Source organism: Theropithecus gelada, chromosome 7a (genome assembly GCF_003255815.1).
Source record: "Theropithecus gelada isolate Dixy chromosome 7a, Tgel_1.0, whole genome shotgun sequence".
Lineage (NCBI taxonomy): Eukaryota > Metazoa > Chordata > Mammalia > Primates > Cercopithecidae > Theropithecus > Theropithecus gelada.
Genome location: NC_037674.1, coordinates 32,577,412 through 32,595,703, shown reverse-complemented (window position 1 = coordinate 32,595,703; position 18,292 = coordinate 32,577,412). Strand labels below are relative to the sequence as shown.

General features: G+C 40.3%; 1 protein-coding gene and 1 non-coding gene across 18 annotated transcripts in view; one reads left to right on the top strand and one right to left on the bottom strand.

The window, feature by feature from the left end:
* Positions 1-790: 790 nt before the first annotated feature.
* Positions 791-18,292, bottom strand: part of TCF12 (transcription factor 12) — a 376,442-nt gene continuing 358,940 nt past the window's right edge. For 15 of the 17 annotated variants that reach the window (XM_025389605.1, XM_025389616.1, XM_025389617.1 and 12 more), the window contains 2 exons: positions 9,632-9,785; positions 3,346-5,705 (listed from right to left, as the gene is read on the bottom strand). In XM_025389605.1, coding sequence (XP_025245390.1) covers positions 9,643-9,785 — 143 coding nt within the window. In that variant the 3' untranslated portion in view covers positions 3,346-5,705; positions 9,632-9,642. Of the gene's footprint in view, positions 1,079-3,345; positions 5,706-9,631; positions 9,786-18,292 lie in introns of those variants that run through there. The other 2 variants (XM_025389607.1, XM_025389614.1) reach the window with 1 other exon arrangement.
* Positions 13,865-13,968, top strand: LOC112628190. The gene has a single exon (XR_003120361.1). It is a non-coding gene; the product is annotated as a small nucleolar RNA U13 (small nucleolar RNA).

The window sequence follows — 18,292 nt, the reverse complement described above, 5'->3', positions numbered from 1 at the left end:
TTATCTGCATGCAGGTCCCATATCCAGATTCAAGAAACCATAGATCAAAAATATTGGAGGGGAAAAAACTAATTATAAATTAACAAGGGGCCACGCACAGCCATCTATAATCCCAGCACTTTAGGAGGCCAAGGCGGGAGGATAGGTTGAGTCCATAATTTTAAGCTCAGCCTGGTCAACATGGGGAGATTCCATCTCTACAAAAAATAAAAAAATTATCTAGGCACGGAGGTGCACTCTTACGGTCCCAGCTACTCTAGAGGCTGAGGCAGGAGGATTGTTTGAGCCAAGGAGGTTGAGCCATGTATGTGCCACTGTACTCCAGCTTTGGCAATAATGTACGACCCTGTCTCAAACACCACCATCACCACCACCACCACCATCATTACAGGCTGGGCATGGTGGCTCACACCTGTAATCCCAGAACTCTGGGAGGCCAAGGCAGGAGGATCACTTGAGCCCAGGAGTTTGAGGTTACATTGAGCTAGGATCATACCACTGCACTTCAGCCTGGGTGACAGAGCAAGACCCTGTTTTCAGAACAAAACAGTGCAATACTGAAAATAATGCAGACGAAAAACCCATGCAGCATAATAATGATTTACATAGGATTTACATTGCATTAGGTACTATGAGTAATCCAGAGATGATTTAAAGTATGTGGGGGGATGTGTGTAGATTGTATGCAAATATCGTGCCCTTTTATATAAAGGCCATGAGCGTCCAGAGATTTTGTTATCCTTAGGGGATTGTGAAACCAGCCCCCAACAGACATGGAGAAATGAAGTTGCTAAACACAGCAACTTTAGGGGCTAGTATCCAGATTACACACCAGAGCCAAAGAAGATGGAGGAGGAATGGGATTCATTCTTCCGGATAATACGTCTAGGTTTACTTGACTGTGAAATGCCAAAGGAGAAGGAACTGCAAGTTTTAGAAGACTCATTGGCCCAATGAGATCAGCTATTGTCTCAGTGACTTCAGAAGACCCTTTGGTTTTATTTTGCTCTTTTGTAGGAAGATGATGAAGTGCTGTGGAAGCCATGAGGTGCACCTGAGGTCTCCTTTCAAAGATAACCTGTCAGGAAAGAGTGGTTAGCTGTCCGCTGCTGGCTGTTCAAACTGAGGCCTCAGTCTCCTCAGGTAAATCCCAGTCAATGACCGACCAAAACAGGGACACTGATACTACTTTGCCATTCCTGCCCAACACAAGCCTCCTTCGTTGGCAATCTTTGTGCCAGAACACCCTCACTGGGCTGCTCAGGCCTTCTTCAGAACTGCAGGCAGCCTGAGGCTCTCCCTGCCTAATCCTCCTTCCTTACACGCCCTTCTTTTAATGTCAAACCTGCAGCATGGTCTGAAGGCCATCCCTGTCTACTTTTGATTCCTCACCCCTTTGTTTTTCACAGGTACATCTCCTAATAAATCCTTTGCCCTTCTAACTTCCTCTTGGCATCTGCTTCTTAAGAACCCAAACTGATACAGCTGTCCACCCACACAGTGTGACTGGGTAAAGCCTACTGGCTTACTCTTTTTTTTTCTGAGACAGAGTTTTGCTCTTGTTCTCCTGGCTGTCGTGCAATGGCGTGACCTCAGCTCACTGAAACCTCCATCTCCTGGGTTCAGGTGATTCTCCTGCCTCAGCCTCCCGAGAAGCTTGCATTACAGGCACCTGCCACCACGGCTGGCTAAGTTTTGTTCTTTTAGTAGAGACAGGGTTTTACCATGTTGGCCAGGCTGGTCAGGAACTCCTGACCTCAAGTGATTGGCCTGCCTTGGCCTCCCAAATTGTTAGGATTACAGGCGTGAGCCACCATGCCCGCCAGACTCACTCTTGAAATGTGAAGGTCTAAAAAAAAAAAAAAACCTCTTAAAATGTAGCCATGGGAGGGCACTGAAAAGAAATGCAATTATTTCATTGGATGGCTGCAAAAGAATGTAGACTCCTACAAAGATGGGTTGACATCTTCTGGGGGTTTATTTTACCATTTACCTCTGACAGGATGGCTGAAGAGGAATCATCCTGGGAGTTGGTTATAATATTATTTATTTAAAAATATTTATCATTTATTAAGTACTTATTATGTGACAAGAACCATAAGAGCTTTCCATACATTGTTTCATTCAATCCTTACACAATTCTAATGTTATCTCCATTTTTCAGATAAGAAAATGAAGTTAATCAGATGTTGAGCTTAGATCTGAATCGAGGACTATTTAATGCCAAATTCTTTAAAGTCACACACACACACACACACACACACACACACACACACACACACGTTTAAATTTTGAGTTTCCAAGGAGAAAGAAAACATGAACTGTAGGAGAGAAACATGAAATAAAACAAATATGGAAGAAAATGAAGACACTGAGTAGAATTGGCCTAGAAATCTAGAAAGAGAAAGTAAAGGCAGGGAGGTTTTGTAGGGAAAGTTGTAAGTGTCTTGATCTGTTACTAATTATGTGTTCTTAGAGACATACAATCTGAGTCTCAGTTTTCACAGATGTATTAATGAGGTCGTTTACTAGATGGTCTCTATATTTCATTTCAGCTCTTAAGATTATACGTTTTCTTAGAGATTTTTATCATTTTGTATAAAATCAACTTAACAACTTTAACAGTTTTCACTAAATCCCACAAGAAACAAAATGTTCTGTTAGGCACCCAATGTGAACAGTGGATTTCATAATTCACCAAGAGAAGCAATCTGCCAGCATACCAAGAGGATGTGACAATCACCATGGGTTTTGCATGCACAGGTCCTACAAAAAGTCATTCACTGTCAAAAAAAGTTTGTCCAGTTTGTTTGAGGTTCTTGCTTGGCATGAAGTCCTCATGGATAATCACTATGCTTTTTTTGTGGTTAAAAACTGGGATAAAAGCAAACTTTTATCTTTTAACTTTTAAACAATAAACAATACCATTACCTAATTATGACACACTTTTTTTGTGAGAAAGGGTATGGGAAATGTGAAAAGTGCTTTGAAGAATAACTTAAAAAGCCTCATTTGAGTCTTTTTCCATCTTCTTCATTTTTCTCTAGATCTACAAATGAGTAGATTTTCTATAACTAGTAATTGCTGTTTGGTCAATCTTGAGGAAAAGGGTAAAAGGCCACTATCAGTAGTGAGGGCAAGAGGAGAAAAGCACAAGCTGGAGAAGCTCTAGACCAGATTGCCAACTTAGCTACACAACCCTGATTCTGTCCTGAAGGGTTTCCCAGATAATGCAGATAATGCAGTTAGGAAAAGCAGTGTGAGTGTTTCTGGGATGAATGAGATGGAGAAAAGAAAACAAAATACATTATTATTTGAGAAAGAGTAATGTAAAAAACTCACTAGTTTACTGTGTTAAAAAAAAGATGGCACATTTATTGCTACATAAATGTTATATACATATTGTGTTTTCTGTTACAGTGACAGAAAAAAATTTGAACTTCTTGCTGCTGGTTGAAAAGGTTTATCAATAATACCTTGAATTTGACACAGGATACAAATCTGCAATAAACCAACAATGGAAACTGGAGAACAAGATGAGAAGCAATTCATCTCCAACAATTAGCTCTTACAATACTCCATAGGTACTACACGGTATGCTAGAATCCTACTATGGTCTTAAAATGCTATTGTAAATTTCTGATATTAATGAACAGGTTATGGTAAATAACCCTACATTTTTACTACCTAATATAATAAAATAAAGTAAGAAACTTTTTACTGAAAACTTTTTGATTTCAAAAATCTAGAAAGAGTAATATTTAGAATTCAAGAAATTTTCTTACAAGATTATTGTATAAAAGACTAGCTACAGTGAAAAATAAGCCAAATGTTTTTTTCTTTCTATTTTATGAAGGAAAGCTTCTGGGCATACTGCAAAGTCTAATATAGCGAAAAAGACAACAAGCTCTGAAGAAAAAAAGGCCAGGCAGTGGCATATGTTCACTCACACATCATAAGCAACAACTTCTGTTTAGCTGATTAACACTGAAATGAAGAACAAGGCCACAGATAGAGTCTGATGTAACTGGAGAATATATGCAAATTAAAGTAACCAAAAGTCCACCAAGTTCACAAATGACTGACTTGTTAGGAATCATCCTGATTAGAGTACCAGAAGTTCTGTCCTGTTTTTGTTCTTTCAAATTAACAGAAATCTTTAAGCTACATAGTGATTTGGGTCCTTTCCTCTGTGTGCTGATTGCCACTGTTGATGTTGGCTATAAGGAATTATTAAGCCAAGATACCTCGTTTAGCATGTTTTTCTCTCCCAGGGTTGTTGTGGTGGAAGACAGGTTTCATGGAAGTTCAAAGTGATTATGTCTTTGAAAACAACTCCTAAGGATTAGAGACAGAGAGTGCCTTAATGAACAGTATTAAGATGGACTGACAAATACTGGTTTAATGCTAATCTGGCTCATCATTTTGGGACAGGGGCAGATGGTTTGCAGTTGATTAAATCACCCACTGAATTCTTCCCCATTGACCAGCCATCCAAATGACAGAGAAATAAAGGCTAGGATAAGGAAACACGGGTGACCATTGCTCTTGTATTCCATTAGGTAATTAGCCTCAGAGTGGTGTGTTCATTTATCACACTACCTGCCTTGGTGACTACTGGGTTTTGTTATGTTCACCATAATCACAGCCTGAAAAAATCGTCTTTGTATTTTAAATGTATTTTGTGCTTACTTACAGCTAACACTTTACAAGTACTGTATGTAGTACTTACTGCTTGGAAAACAAAGCAATTTCTAAAAAGTAGATTCTTCCCTTGTAATTTACAATTTTGCTGTTACAAGCTTTCCTATGAGATCTAGAAGCTTGAAAAGTCTTGGTTATTATTAGAAATAAAGCAATGTTTATTTGGGGGAAAACCTAGAGAACAAAATTTCCCCTTTTAAAATCCTAGCTAGGCTATGGTCACAGATGGTCTCTGCTTACCACTGTAAGGTAAATGTGCAAAGCACACAGGGCTGCATGGAGGAGGCTGGACTGTGACCATAAACTATTCAGATTTAGAAATCAAATATAACACCCACAAAGAGAAAATAAAAATAAATCAAAAAATGAGAGCAAGAGAAATGCTATTCCAAGTGATATTTTCCTATTTCATGGAAAACACTATTCATATGGCAAAAGGATAGGAGAGGGCAACAAAAGACTTTTCCCTTCCTTTTTAAGACACTAATAGGTATGCCGGGAATGCTAAGGGCCAATGGTTGTCACTGCTTTGTTCTCTGCACGTGAACCGCTTTAATGTATGCTGGCATCAGCTGAGTGTAGATCAGCTTTCCACATTAACTTTTTCCCTTTATATGTAGACCTTACAGTTTCATAACAATAAATAAAATTTGTAGTTACAATGCATTTGTCAATTCAGTTTAGGCACAAGGCAACTTCCACGGTGAGTGGAGAGATCGAGACAGTCTCTGATTGTGCAGAAGCGACACACTGCTTGCAACAAAATGATTTGTTGCAAACATCTCATAGGCTGATGTTCTATCTGATGAGCTTCCTATCTTCACTTCTGATGGAAGTGTTGACCAGTTGCTTTGATCGTAGGATTACATTTGAGTTTCTTGCTTCAAGTGTTTTGTTTTTTCTTCTCCCTCCTGTCAGGTCTGTGTCTTCAGATAATCTGAGTTGTCCAAGTCCTTATGAGGAGAGGTCACCTTCTATCTAGCCTACTGATAACTCTGGAACTGTGGCAGGGACAGCCAAGGGAGAGGACAATACCAGTTAGTACATAATTATTAAAAATAAAACACCTTCCCCCTCCCACCAACAAAACAAGCTGGTATTCCTCATCTATATCCATGTCTGCACTAAATTTGTAGTCTGCTAAGTGACTTAATGAACTTCTTCCTTTTAAGGTATAATGAAATGGTTTTACTTGATGTGTATGGTAAGGTTTTTTGTTTGTTTGTTTTCAGACAGTGTCTTGCTCTATCACCCAGGCTGGAGTACAGTGCCATGATCATGGTTCAATACAGCCTTAAACTCCTGGGCTCAAGTGATCCTCCCACCTCAGTCTCTGAGTAGCTGGGACTACAGGTGTGCACCACCACACCTGGCTATATGGTAAGATTTTTAAAGGAGATCATGTGATTACAGAATCACAAACTATAGGAGTATAAAACAGCTGCAGCAATGATGCAAACTTTCATTTTAACAACACTCAAGTTGGCAATAACTGAGCTCTGAGGTGCTACTCATTCATTCCTCAGTAGTGAGACAACAGTAAAGCCCTCAATTTGCTGCTGCCTCCACTCAACCACACTGTGTTAACAGTTTACATTTATTTCATCTGAACTGAGAACACTTGAGGTCAGAGGCCATTTTGCATTCATTTTCATATTGGTCCCAGTTCCTGGCACACAGTAGGTCCTCAATAAATGTTTACTCAATATTTATTAACAACATTTTACTCTATTAGTACAAATTCTATACATACTTATGTTCCCAATATAATATATATAGTGGTAACTCTGTAAATATATTATATATATAAATATATATATATAATTATACAGATGTATATAATATACATCTGCCCTGTCTCTTGTTGCTTTTAATCTGCTATCCAATTCATGAAACCAGGTAACTATCTTTATGAAATTAGCAACCTTAACTCTTCCTTTCTTTTACCCTAAATGAAATCTTCTGTGTGGTCTGGTTTGACCCTATATATGCAGTGGTGGTAGGAACTAAATCCCTCAGGAAAAGGTGAGTTACTAATATTTGTAGTTTTTCTATCAAATTCCAGACTTTCAGTTCAAAATGAGATAGCCACAAAACTGACCAAATGAAACATATATATGTAAATATATATATGTAAATATATAATATATATCTATTTAGTTAAAAATTAACTAAATTAATAAAATAGTTTTAGATATGATAGAATCATAACTTTTACTTCCTTATTAAACAATAACCACAGTATTGTTTAGGTACACAGCGATGCTCTTAGGGATTGAAAACTAAGATATTCAAAGCTACTTGGCCTACATTACATGATAGCTAATTTTTGTATGTTTATAACCAGTCATTCTGTGGTCATGTCTTAGCCATTTTGATTCTAGTAGCATTTTTCCTGCTGCCCTGTCTCTTGCTGCTTTTAATCTGCTATCCAATTCATGAAACCAGATAACTATCTTTATGAAATTAGCAACCTTAGCACATATTCTAAGATGACAAACACTAGCCTATACAACCTACGGAACAAAGTGCATTCACTACATGTCTCATATCTTGATGCCTTTTTAAACTTAAAAGAATTCTTGATCCTTTTTTGATAGGTGGGAATGCCCAAAGTTTAATTTTAACCTAAGTGAGAAAATTTCCGCATTATAAAGAGATAAGGGTAGAGCTATGAAAGCAGTATGAAATACAGAAGTAGTAAAAGCACAGGAAGTAAACAGAAGGAAATGAGAATGAGAAGACAAAGCTGAAGGAGTAAGAGAGAGACTGGGAAGAAAACAAGAGGAAATGGGTAGAACTAACTAGAGCGAGACAAGAAAACTAAGACATAGGCTCCAAGAGAAGTGTTAGGGCAGAATGACTAGTGCTCTTTTTCACAGCTTGGTGGTTATCTGGGACCTGGGCTTAAGAAGTTACCTCTTCCATCACTCTTCTTTGAAATAATCTATCAATTTAGAAAGTCTCTTTTGCACTGATAAATAGTGGCATGGTTTTATTTTAAAACTTCAAAGTTAATTTTTTAGCTGGGCTCAGCGGCTCACACCTGTAATCCCAGCACTTTGGGAAGCCGAGGCGGGTGGATCGCTTGAGGTCAGGAGTTTGAGACCAGGCTGGGCAACCTGGTGAAACCCCGTCTCTACTAAAAATACAAAAAAATTAGCTGGATGTGGTGGTGTATGTCTGTAATCCCAGCTACTCAGGAGGCTGAGGTGGAAGAATTGCTCAAACCCAGGAGGCGAGAGTTGCAGTGAGCCGAGATGATCGCGCCATTGCACTCCAGCTCAGGTGACAGAGTGAAACTCCATCTCAAAACAAACGAACAACAAAACCAACAACAACAAAAAATCTCGAACAAACAAAAAAACTTCAAGGTTTATTTTTGAAACAAAAATACTTATTGTTTCATAGTAGTCTATATTTTCTGTAGAGTATGAAACAATGATTTAGGTTTTAGAGGATCTGTAAACTAGCTCTTGCCTAAAGTCTCTGACATGTACAATCTCTTAGACTGCTGGATACTTTCTGTGGGGGAGGTAGTTTGAGGTTTTCTCCAGTGTGCTAATGTTACAGTTATAATTGACTTATGAAATAACTGCCTTAACTCTTTCTTTCTTTTACCCTAAATGAAATCTTCTGTGTGTTCTGGTTTGACCCTATATGTGGTCTCATTTGACCCTCTATATATAGTGGTTGTAGGAACTAAATCCCTCAGGAAAAGGTGAGTTAGTAATATTTGTAGTTTATCTATCAAATATTCTATCAAATTCCAGACTTTCAGTTCAAAATGACATAGCCACAAAACTGACCAAATGAAACTGCACTTGGTATTTTTTCTGTTCCACACCCCACACTCATCTGCCTTTACTTACTACTTTTAATCTGTTGATAAAATTGGGAAAAAAACTACATACTGCTGAAGGCAGGTTATAAAAGTGAAGTTACCAGCCGGGTGAGGTGGCTCATGCCTGTAATCCTAGCTCTTTGGGAGGCTGAGGCGGGTGGATCACCTGAGGTCAGGAGTTCGAGACCAGCCTGGCCAACATGGTGAAACCTCATCTCTACTAAAAATACAAAAATTAGCCAGGCATGGTGGTGCACACCTGTAATCCCAGCTAGTCTACTCGGGACGCTGAGGCAGGAGAATCGCTGGAATCTGGGAGGCAGAGGCTGCAGTGAGCCGAGACTGTGCCACTGCACTCCAGCCTGGGCGACTCCGTCTTGAGGAAAAAAAAGCGAGACTCCATCTTGAGGAAAAAAAAAAAAAATCACAAGGAACTGAATTGTGTTTAGTCCATGAAGAGACAGATATAAAGAATAGTCCTTGAACAAGTAAAATTCCACCAGAGAGAAGGGCATTCTGGCTCTACCATATATAATAACTTCACATACATTAATAGATTCTAGAAGGTGTTAACTGATGTGCTTGCAAGTGGGGAGGAAGCATCATATCATAAACTTGCATTATTGATCCAAATAGAAGTAATAACTTTTTCACATATAAAGGCTTCATGACAAAGAGCTAGATAATTAGCAGAAAACTGGTTGATGATATAGTCAAGCATTTCTGAATAAAGAAATGAAGAACATGAGTGGTAGCAAGAGCGTTTTCTGATGGTTGAGTCACTTTATTATTTCTTCTTGGATCAGGAAGACACTCATGTAAATGGGTAAACATGACGATTCAGAACAGAAGAACCAAAGTCACAAGGTACTGTCACACTTTGAAGAAAATGGTAATTTTGTATAAAATGACACTGGCTCTCTAAGTCTGATAATGTAACAGAAAGACAAACTGTTGTATTTCAAATTACCTGTGACCTTTACAATGGCCACTGCTCACTAGAGAATTCTGTTCAAAGATTCTAACCCAGTTTAAGATAAGTCTTAAGGTTATTTCCTTGTTTCTTTTCAAACCCGTACTTACCTGGCTGATGTTTACATATGACCCATAGGGTTGGTAGTTTCACTAAGCCCAGGATGGGTTCCTGGCAGTGTGGTTGGCGGCTCTGCCGATACGGCAGAAACTTTTTCTTCTTCCCTTCTCTTAAGGCAGGCTGCTTTGGGGTTAAGGTTCCTCTCTAAAACAGGAGGAAAGAATTTTTATCACTATGGTTTTAAGTTATAAATTAGGTCTCAAGCTGAACAAATTGCGTTATTTTCTTTCTGTGGGGATTACCAATCTCTGTGTAACTTCGTTCCCATACTAAGTACCATCACATAGAAGAAACAATGTGCTCACACAAAACCTCAGCATTGAACTGAGCCTCCAGATTTATACTTCTAAGTGACCATTTTGTGTTTTCTTCATTTTTTTTGCTCATGATATAGTCTTCTAGGGTTTGATTTGATTTAAATCAAAATGCTACTCTTCACTCAAACATTTTGGCAAATGCTCTTGTTATTAGGCTACCAAGTCTCTTCAATGTCCTGCTAAGACACGGTACACTGAATTGACATGAATGCTGACATCTTGTACTTAGAGAGAGACATCTGTGCTTTATCTAAAAGTTACCAGTTCAGAAAAGGATAAAGTAAGAGATATCCTCAGCTATTCCTCTAAAGCAGTGATCCCCAACCTTTCTGGTATCAGGAACTGGTTTCGTGAAAGACAATTTTTCCATGAACTGGGTACGGGGGGAAGGGAGCAGGATGGTTTCACGATGACTTAAGCACATTACATTTATTGTGCACTGTATTTCTATTATTATTACATTGTAATATAAAATGAAATAATTATACAAGTCATCATAATATAGAGTCAGTGGCAGCCCTGAGCCTGTTTTCCTGAAACGAGATGGCCCCACCTGGGGGTAATGGGACAGAAGGGCAGGTCATCAGGCATTAGACTCTCATAAGGAGCAGGCAACCTAGATCCCAGATACCTTGCATATGCAGTTCACAATAGGGTTCACACTATGAGAATCTAATGCTGCTGCTGATCTGACAGGAGGTAGAGATGCAAATGATGGGGAGTGTCTGTAAATACAGATGAAGCTTCGCTGGACTGCTCTCTGCTCACCTCCTGCTGTGCAGCCAGTCCGGTTCCTAACAGGCCACTGGTACTGGTCCAGGGCCCAGGGGTTGGGGACCCCTCTTCTATAGGAAATGTGCCAGTTCAAGGGAGAGGGATAGATAGTTGGTGCACATGTTACTTTTCTACTTTGATATATATGTGAAACGAGATGACTGAGTTGGTCTTTCTATTGCTGGAGGTGTTATTAAAAGGGTGGTAAAAACCTCTGCTGCTTCTTATTTTTATGATAACAAAGAAGACCGCATGGGATCTGTGACATGGGCATTTTCAAAAGAGGTTAAAGAATAAGCTGAGAGGTACAAGGATCACTTGAGCCCAACAGTTGTCAAAGGTGCAGTGATTGCACCACTGCACTCCAGCCTGGATAACAGAGGGAGACACTGTCTCAAAAAAAACAAAAACAAAAACAAAAAAAGAAATAGGGTGCTATTGTGAGAAATAAAGGGAAAGATAATCCATCAAATCAAAGACCCACTGGATCAAAATCTACTTACACACTACTATTCCTGTTGGATTTTTTAAAAAATGAGTTTTAAGCCCAAGATATCCATAGCTTCTGATATAGTTTTTTATTTGATTATAACATACAGGTTAAAAGTTGCTCCACATATTTTTATAAATGGATTAAAATGCCCTAATGAATATAATATAAAGGGATCATTTGTAATTAGTATGGAATGAAAATAGTATTTTTTAGAAGTTGTAATATTTTATGTCAGATTTTCTTGAAATGAGGGCATAGCCGATGTATCATTATTACAGCTCTCCTTTTTCCATGTCTCCACCCCACCCCCGACCATTTTTTCAGAGATGGGGTCTCACTACGTTGCCCAGGCTTGCCTTCAACTCCTGGGCTGAAAGGATCCTCCCATCTCAGCCTGTCAAAAAGCTGGGACTACCAGCAAGTGCCACTGTGCTGGCTTTCCCTTTAAAGTAAGGTAAAAGTGGATTTGAATGTATATATTTCAATCAACATTTATAGCTTGCATTGAAGTTTTTTTTTTTTTTTTTTTGGAGACAGAGTCTCGCTCTGTCGCCCAGGCTGGAGTGCTGTGGCCGGATCTCAGTTCACTGCAAGCTCCGCCTCCCGGGTTTACGCCATTCTCCTGCCTCAGCCTCCCGAGTAGCTGGGACTACAGGCGCCCGCCACCTTGCCCGGCTAGTTTTTTGTATTTTTTAGTAGAGATGGGGTTTCACCGTGTTAGCCAGGATGGTCTCGATCTCCTGACCTCGTGATCCGCCCGTCTCGGCCTCCCAAAGTGCTGGGATTACAGGCTTGAGCCACCGCGCCCGGCCTGAAGTTTTAAAAAAGTAAACAAAACTTCATTACGGTAAACTTAGCTGACTCCTGACTACCAGTGATGCATATTAATAAAATTTCATTTTAGAGTTCTAATTTTCTAAGCCCTTGTATTTACGGAAAGACACAGAGCCTAAACAACTATAAGAAGAATGAATGAATGAAGAAAGAAAGATATACTCTTAGTTAATGTAGCAGGATAACTAGTAGGAGAAAATACCATGTTCATCATTATGTAAAAAATATTAAGAGCTACTTTCTTAATAAGTAGTTGTGCACCTCTAACAAATAAGAGTTTGTCCTTCATCAGTTTGTTTTTTATAAGAGACTATGGGCCGGGTGCGGTGGCTCATGCCTGTAATCCCACCACTTTGGGAGGCCAAAACAGGTAGATCACCTGAGGTCAGGAGTTTGAGACCAGCCTGCATGGTCTCTACTAAAAACACAAAAAATTAGCCGGGCATGGTGGCAAGTGCCTATAATCTCAGCTACTCGGGAGGCTGAAGCAGGAGAATCACTTGAACTAGGAAGACGGAGGCTGCAGTGAGCTGAGATCGCGCCATTGCACTCCAGCCTGGGTGACAAGAAGAGCGAAACTCTGTCTCCAAAAAAAAATAAAAGAGAGACTGTGGAGGTTAAGTCTCATATAACGACCCGAGAGACTGAGAAGAGGGCATAAATTAGTATGTAAAACTTAAGAGGAGAATGTGAGATGTGAAAATTTTCCAACTGAAAAAAGGCTCACATTTCTCTTTATAATGGAAAATTGCTCTTAGCTAACAGTGACTCTATCACACCAGGATCTAAGAGACATGATGAGAAATGCTGGGAAGGACCAGCACCAAAAACTCAGTAAATTAGGCAAGATTTTCCAGATTCCTAGAGTCAGACAAAGAACACTTCTGGCAGGAGGAACAATACTATGGCAGACTCTAGGAAATGTGAAGTAAATACACAACTTTGATTCAAAAAAAGCTAAGGCTACTCTTTCATACCTCTTGGTGTGAGACAGAAGACCACGGCAAACGTGTGTTAAGTAGCCAGAAATGTCTGGTACTTCTCATTACCTGCAGGGCATGAGAAATATGTCTTCCAAAATTTCAATTAGGGGAATTCAATCTATTGACTTCTTATGTAGCTGAGGACTTCACTCTCTTATAACATCAACTTTGCAACATGTTTATAGCAAAACTGTTGGCTAACTCAGTAGTCACTTCTGACATTATTATGACTAGGAAAATATTTATGTTATTACGACTATATGGAGATAGCTGCCGAAGTAAGAATTTTACAGTAGCCTGGGCAAGATAGTGAGACCCTGTCTCTACAAAAATTTAAAAATTAGCCAGGCGTGCTGGTACCCGCCTGTAGTCCCAGCTACTTAGGGGGTTGAGGTAGGAGCATCACTTGAGCCTGGGAGGTTGAGACTGCAGTGAGTCATGATTGTGCCACTGCACTCCCGCCTGGGCAAGAGAGCAAAACCCTGAGGAAGAAAGAAAAGGAAAGGAAAGAAAAGAAAATACAAGACAAGAAAAGAAAAAAAGGAAAGGAAAGGAGAAAGAAAAAACAAAAGGAAGGAAGGAAGACACAAGGAAAGAATGAAAAAGAAAGAAAGGCAGAAAGAAAGCATAAGACAAAAAGAAAGGAGAGAAAGAAAAAAAAAGGAGGAAAGAAAGAAGAAAAAGAAAGAAAAGAAAAGAAAGAAAAAGAGAGAGAGAGATGGAGGGAGGGAGGGGGAGGGACAGAAAGAGAGAGGGGGAGGGACAGAGGGAGAGAGAGGGAGGGAGGGAGAGAGAGGGAAGGAGGGAGGGAGGAAAGATTTGATCCTTTTGTAGTTCATGAGCATGATGACTGGGTGTTCACGAGTGTGTGTGAGATGTGCCACCCTCCAAATTTGTTATGACCTCAGCACATTGCCCATCTGACCTTAACTTGGAAAAAAAAAGAGAAAGAAAAACTTTTTTTTACAGTAATTGCTCCCTTGCTCATATAACTGTTTATTTTTCCTATAGTTAGTTACTTGTTTTTTCATGTTAGTAATGCAAATTCCATCTCCCCAACCCCACCACTGAATGCTCCAAGAGCTCTAACAAATGTCTATCAATATATTTTCCTAATCTTGAACACATCGTATTATCAATTAATTCCATTTTCTTTCCTTGGAAACCTTTCTTCTGCTGCTAATAATATTCAATTTTCAATGGATTAGTTGCTCTCTAGGCCCAGTAGCTCTTGTCATGGGATTTCTTTTTGCTGTTTTTCTATGTTAAATCCTTTGTTTCCTGGATTCTATAGCATTTGTCTTTGTTGATTATGCACTTATTTGGCTAAAGCATATGTTCCAGATGCTTTCTGAAAAAATATACATGAGCCAGGTGTGGTGGCTAATGCCTGCAGTTCCAGTTACCTGGAAGGCTGAGGTGGGAGGACCGTTTGTGCCAGGAGTTTGAGACCACCCTGGGCAACACAGTGAGACCCTGTCTCTATTTTTTAAAAGAATGTACAAGGAAGGTAAATTTTTAAAGGATTTGCATATCTGAAATATCTTTTTTTTTTTTTCTTCTTTGGGATAGGTTCTCACTCTGCTGCCCAGACTGGAGTGTGGTCCTACAATCATAGCTCACTGCAGCCTCAATCTTCTAGGGCTCAAGCGATCCTCCCACCTCAGCCTCCCAAGCAGCTGGTACTACAGATGTGAGCCACCATGCCCAGCTAATTTTTAAAAATTTTTAAGAGATGGGGACTAATTATGTTGCTCAGGCTGGTCTCAAGCCATCTCCTAGGCTCAAGCGATCCTCCTGCCTTGGCCTCCCATGTGTTGGGATTATAGACATAAGCCACTGTGCCTAGCCAACTCATTTTTTTTTTTTTTTGAGACGAAGTCTCACTCTGTCGCCAGGCTGGAGTGCAGTGGTGCAATCTTGGTTCATTGCAACCTCTGCCTCCTGGGTTCAAGCGATTCTCCTGCCTCAGCCTCCCTAGTAGCTGGGACTTCTTGTGTGCACCAGCACACCCAGCTAATTTTTGTATTTTTAGTAGAGACGGGGTTTCACCATGTTGCCAAGGACGGTCTCGATCTCTTGACCTCGTGATCTGCCCGCCTCAGCCTCCCAAAGTGCTGGGATTACAGGTGTGGGCCACTGCGCCCGGCTGCCAACTTAATTTTTATTTAGAGACAGGGTGAACTTGGCACTGTCACCCAGGCTGGAGTGTAGCAGCATGATCATAGCTCGCTTTAGCCTCAAATTCCTGGGCTCAAGTGGTTCTCTTGACTCAACATCCCAAGTAGCTGGGACTACAGGCACACACCCAGCTTATGTGGAATAGTTTCATTCTACTTTCACCTTTGATTGTCTGGCAACGTATAGAATTCGAGGTTGAAACCGGCCAGGTGTGGTGGCTCACGTATGTGATCTCAGCACTTTGAGAGGCTGAGGTAGGTGGATCACCTGAGGTCAGGAGTTTCAGACCAGTCTGGTCAACATGTGAAACCCTGTCTCTACTAAAAATATAAAAATTAACTGGGCATGGTGGTGTGTGCCTGTAATCCCAGCTATGGAGGAGGCTGAGGCAGGAGAATCACTTGAACTCAGAGGGCAGAGGATGCAGTGAGCCAAGGTCACACCACTGCACTCTAGCCTGGGTGACAGGGCGAGACTCTGTCTCAAAAAAAAAAAAAAAAAAAAAGAATTCTAGGTTGAAATTATTTTCCTCAGAAATTTGAAGGTACTGCTCCACTATCTCCTGGAATCCAGTACTACTGTCCAGAATGCTGATGATATTTTGATTCTTGTTTCTTTATCTGTAAGCTATTTATATTTTATCTCCAGAAGCTTTAGAATATTGTTTTTACCCTAATGCCCTGAAATTTCATGATTATGTATTTTAACTTCAGGGCATTTAAGAAATCAATGTGTTTAGCACAAGATTAGATCTTACCATTCTTGAGACATGTATTCTTTGGTACTTAGAAACAAATAAGTACCACTATTCCATCGACTTTCTTTTATTTATTTATTTATTTATTTATTTATTTATTTATTTATTTATTTATTTATTTTGAGACGGAGTCTCGCTCTGTCGCCCGGGCTGGAGTGCAGTGGCCGGATCTCAGCTCACTGCAAGCTCCGCCTCCCGGGTTTACGCCATTCTCCTGCCTCAGCCTCCCAAGTAACTGGGACTACAGGCGCCCGCCATCTCGCCCGGCTAGTTTTTTGTATTTTTTAGTAGAGACGGGGTTTCACCGTGTTCGCCAGGATGGTCTCGATCTTCTGACCTCGTGATCCACCCGTCTCGGCCTCCCAAAGTGCTGGGATTACAGGCTTGAGCCACCGCGCCCGGCCTATTCCATCGACTTTCTATCCTACATGCAGCTTTTGCTATTTCATCTGCTATGGTCTCCTCTCTCGTTTGTCATTGCGGGTTAAAATAAATGCCATTTTTATTTATGTTAGTGGGGATGTAGGAAAGACTGTAGTATCATCACTGCATATGCTAAGTCTACCACATTTAACCATCTCATTGCACCAGAATCCCCTGGGGGCAAGGTTTGGAACTGTTTGAGAAAAGAAAAGCTTCAGGTGCTTCTGGGACCAGCCAGATTTCAAAACCACTGTCCTAGACCATTTATCTTCAAACTCACTTGGAGAACAGAAAACTGAAAATCTAATAGTTCTCTTATCACTAAATTATCAAAAGAACAGTGAGCTGACTGAGCTGACCTGTGAAAGAGCTTGAGAGGAGGAAATGTTTAACCACTGAGTCCTGAGTAATGCCGACAGTACAAACTTGAAGGTCATTTGTTTAATAAAAATGGCAAAGGTACAAATAACGTAGTCAGGAAAATGGAAAAGCTTAAATTGGCAGTGGGGACTTAGGGTTTGACAGGTGGGGCAACAAGGCACAAAAAATGCTCTGGCACAATCTGAGGCTTAGAAGAGAAGCCACTCTTCTCACTCTTCTCTGGGATGAACTGCTAGACCTGGGTCAGCTTGCCTCCTGGTAAAACTACTTATCCAGGGATTGTGACAGGTTGGGTCACAATCAGATAGTCTTGAAGCATCATCCCAAACCAGAAGGGAAGCCCGAGTGCAGAGGATGCCCAAATAGGTCATGTAAACAAAAGCTGATTTTATAGAAAGTGCTGGATCAGGGACTGCGAAGGAGGGTCCCTGTAGGGATGAAGAGGCTCTCAAAAGTGATCAAGTCACCAAAATAACTCAAAACTATAGGTAAATCAAGGAAAACACAGTGGCTATACAAAACTCTGAAGGTGTTGCCAAAGACAAGGCACAGGTACTGTGGCCTGTATGAAGGGTTCTAAACCCTATATGACAGCCACCATAGTGTCCTTCAAGGAGCCTGAGCCCAGGCATGGTGGCTCAAGCCTATAGATGCTTGAGGCCAGGATTTCAAGACCAGCCTGGACAACAATGAGACCATCTATACATACATACATACATACATACCTACATACATACATACATACATGTCTTACAAAGATCCCTGGGCTTTTATGTAAAGTCCTAAGACAAGGCTTCAAGCCCAGCCTGAAGGCAGGGGAGAAGTAGGCTTTTCTGAATATCAAAGCAATCCCTAACGAAGTTACAGTTCAGTGTATTTGAAATCTGTTCAAACTCGCATCAAAGACTCCTTAGACAGAGCTTTGCAGAACTGTATGAAATAGTCAGTACCCATAACAGACCAGAATGTCAGTAGTAAGAAAGCCTAGATGATAGATCTTCCCTCAGACTCAGCTTTTCTGTTCTAGGTGCCCGCATGGAACCACCGCAAATTCCAATGTTACAAATGAATAAGGTCCATCTAGGCATGGTAGAATTTATGTTTTATTTATTTATGTTTGTGTTTTTCAAACACAGAAGTATTTCTCGTTTTAATGGCTTAGATCTGAAGTAGGTATCTCTGTGTTTAAAAAAAAAAAGTTTTTTAAAACACAAATGACTGCATTCTGATTCTAATGCACTACAGGAGGAAAAGATGCTGTGTATTAGAATAAATTCTGGTACTCCTGTTGACCAGACAGTAAGATTTTCACAGCTGAGATGGAGGCAGTGGCTTTAACAATAAATGGCTGGGTGAGGTCAGGGTAGAAGATATCCTGGGCTGAAGAGGAGGAGGATGAGTGTACTTCAACTACTGAACATAGGTGCCTTGCTGCCTTCAGAGACAAAGGGTGTCAGACACAATTCAAGAAAAAAAAAGAAAAACATTGGTAAAGTGACAGGAGGTAT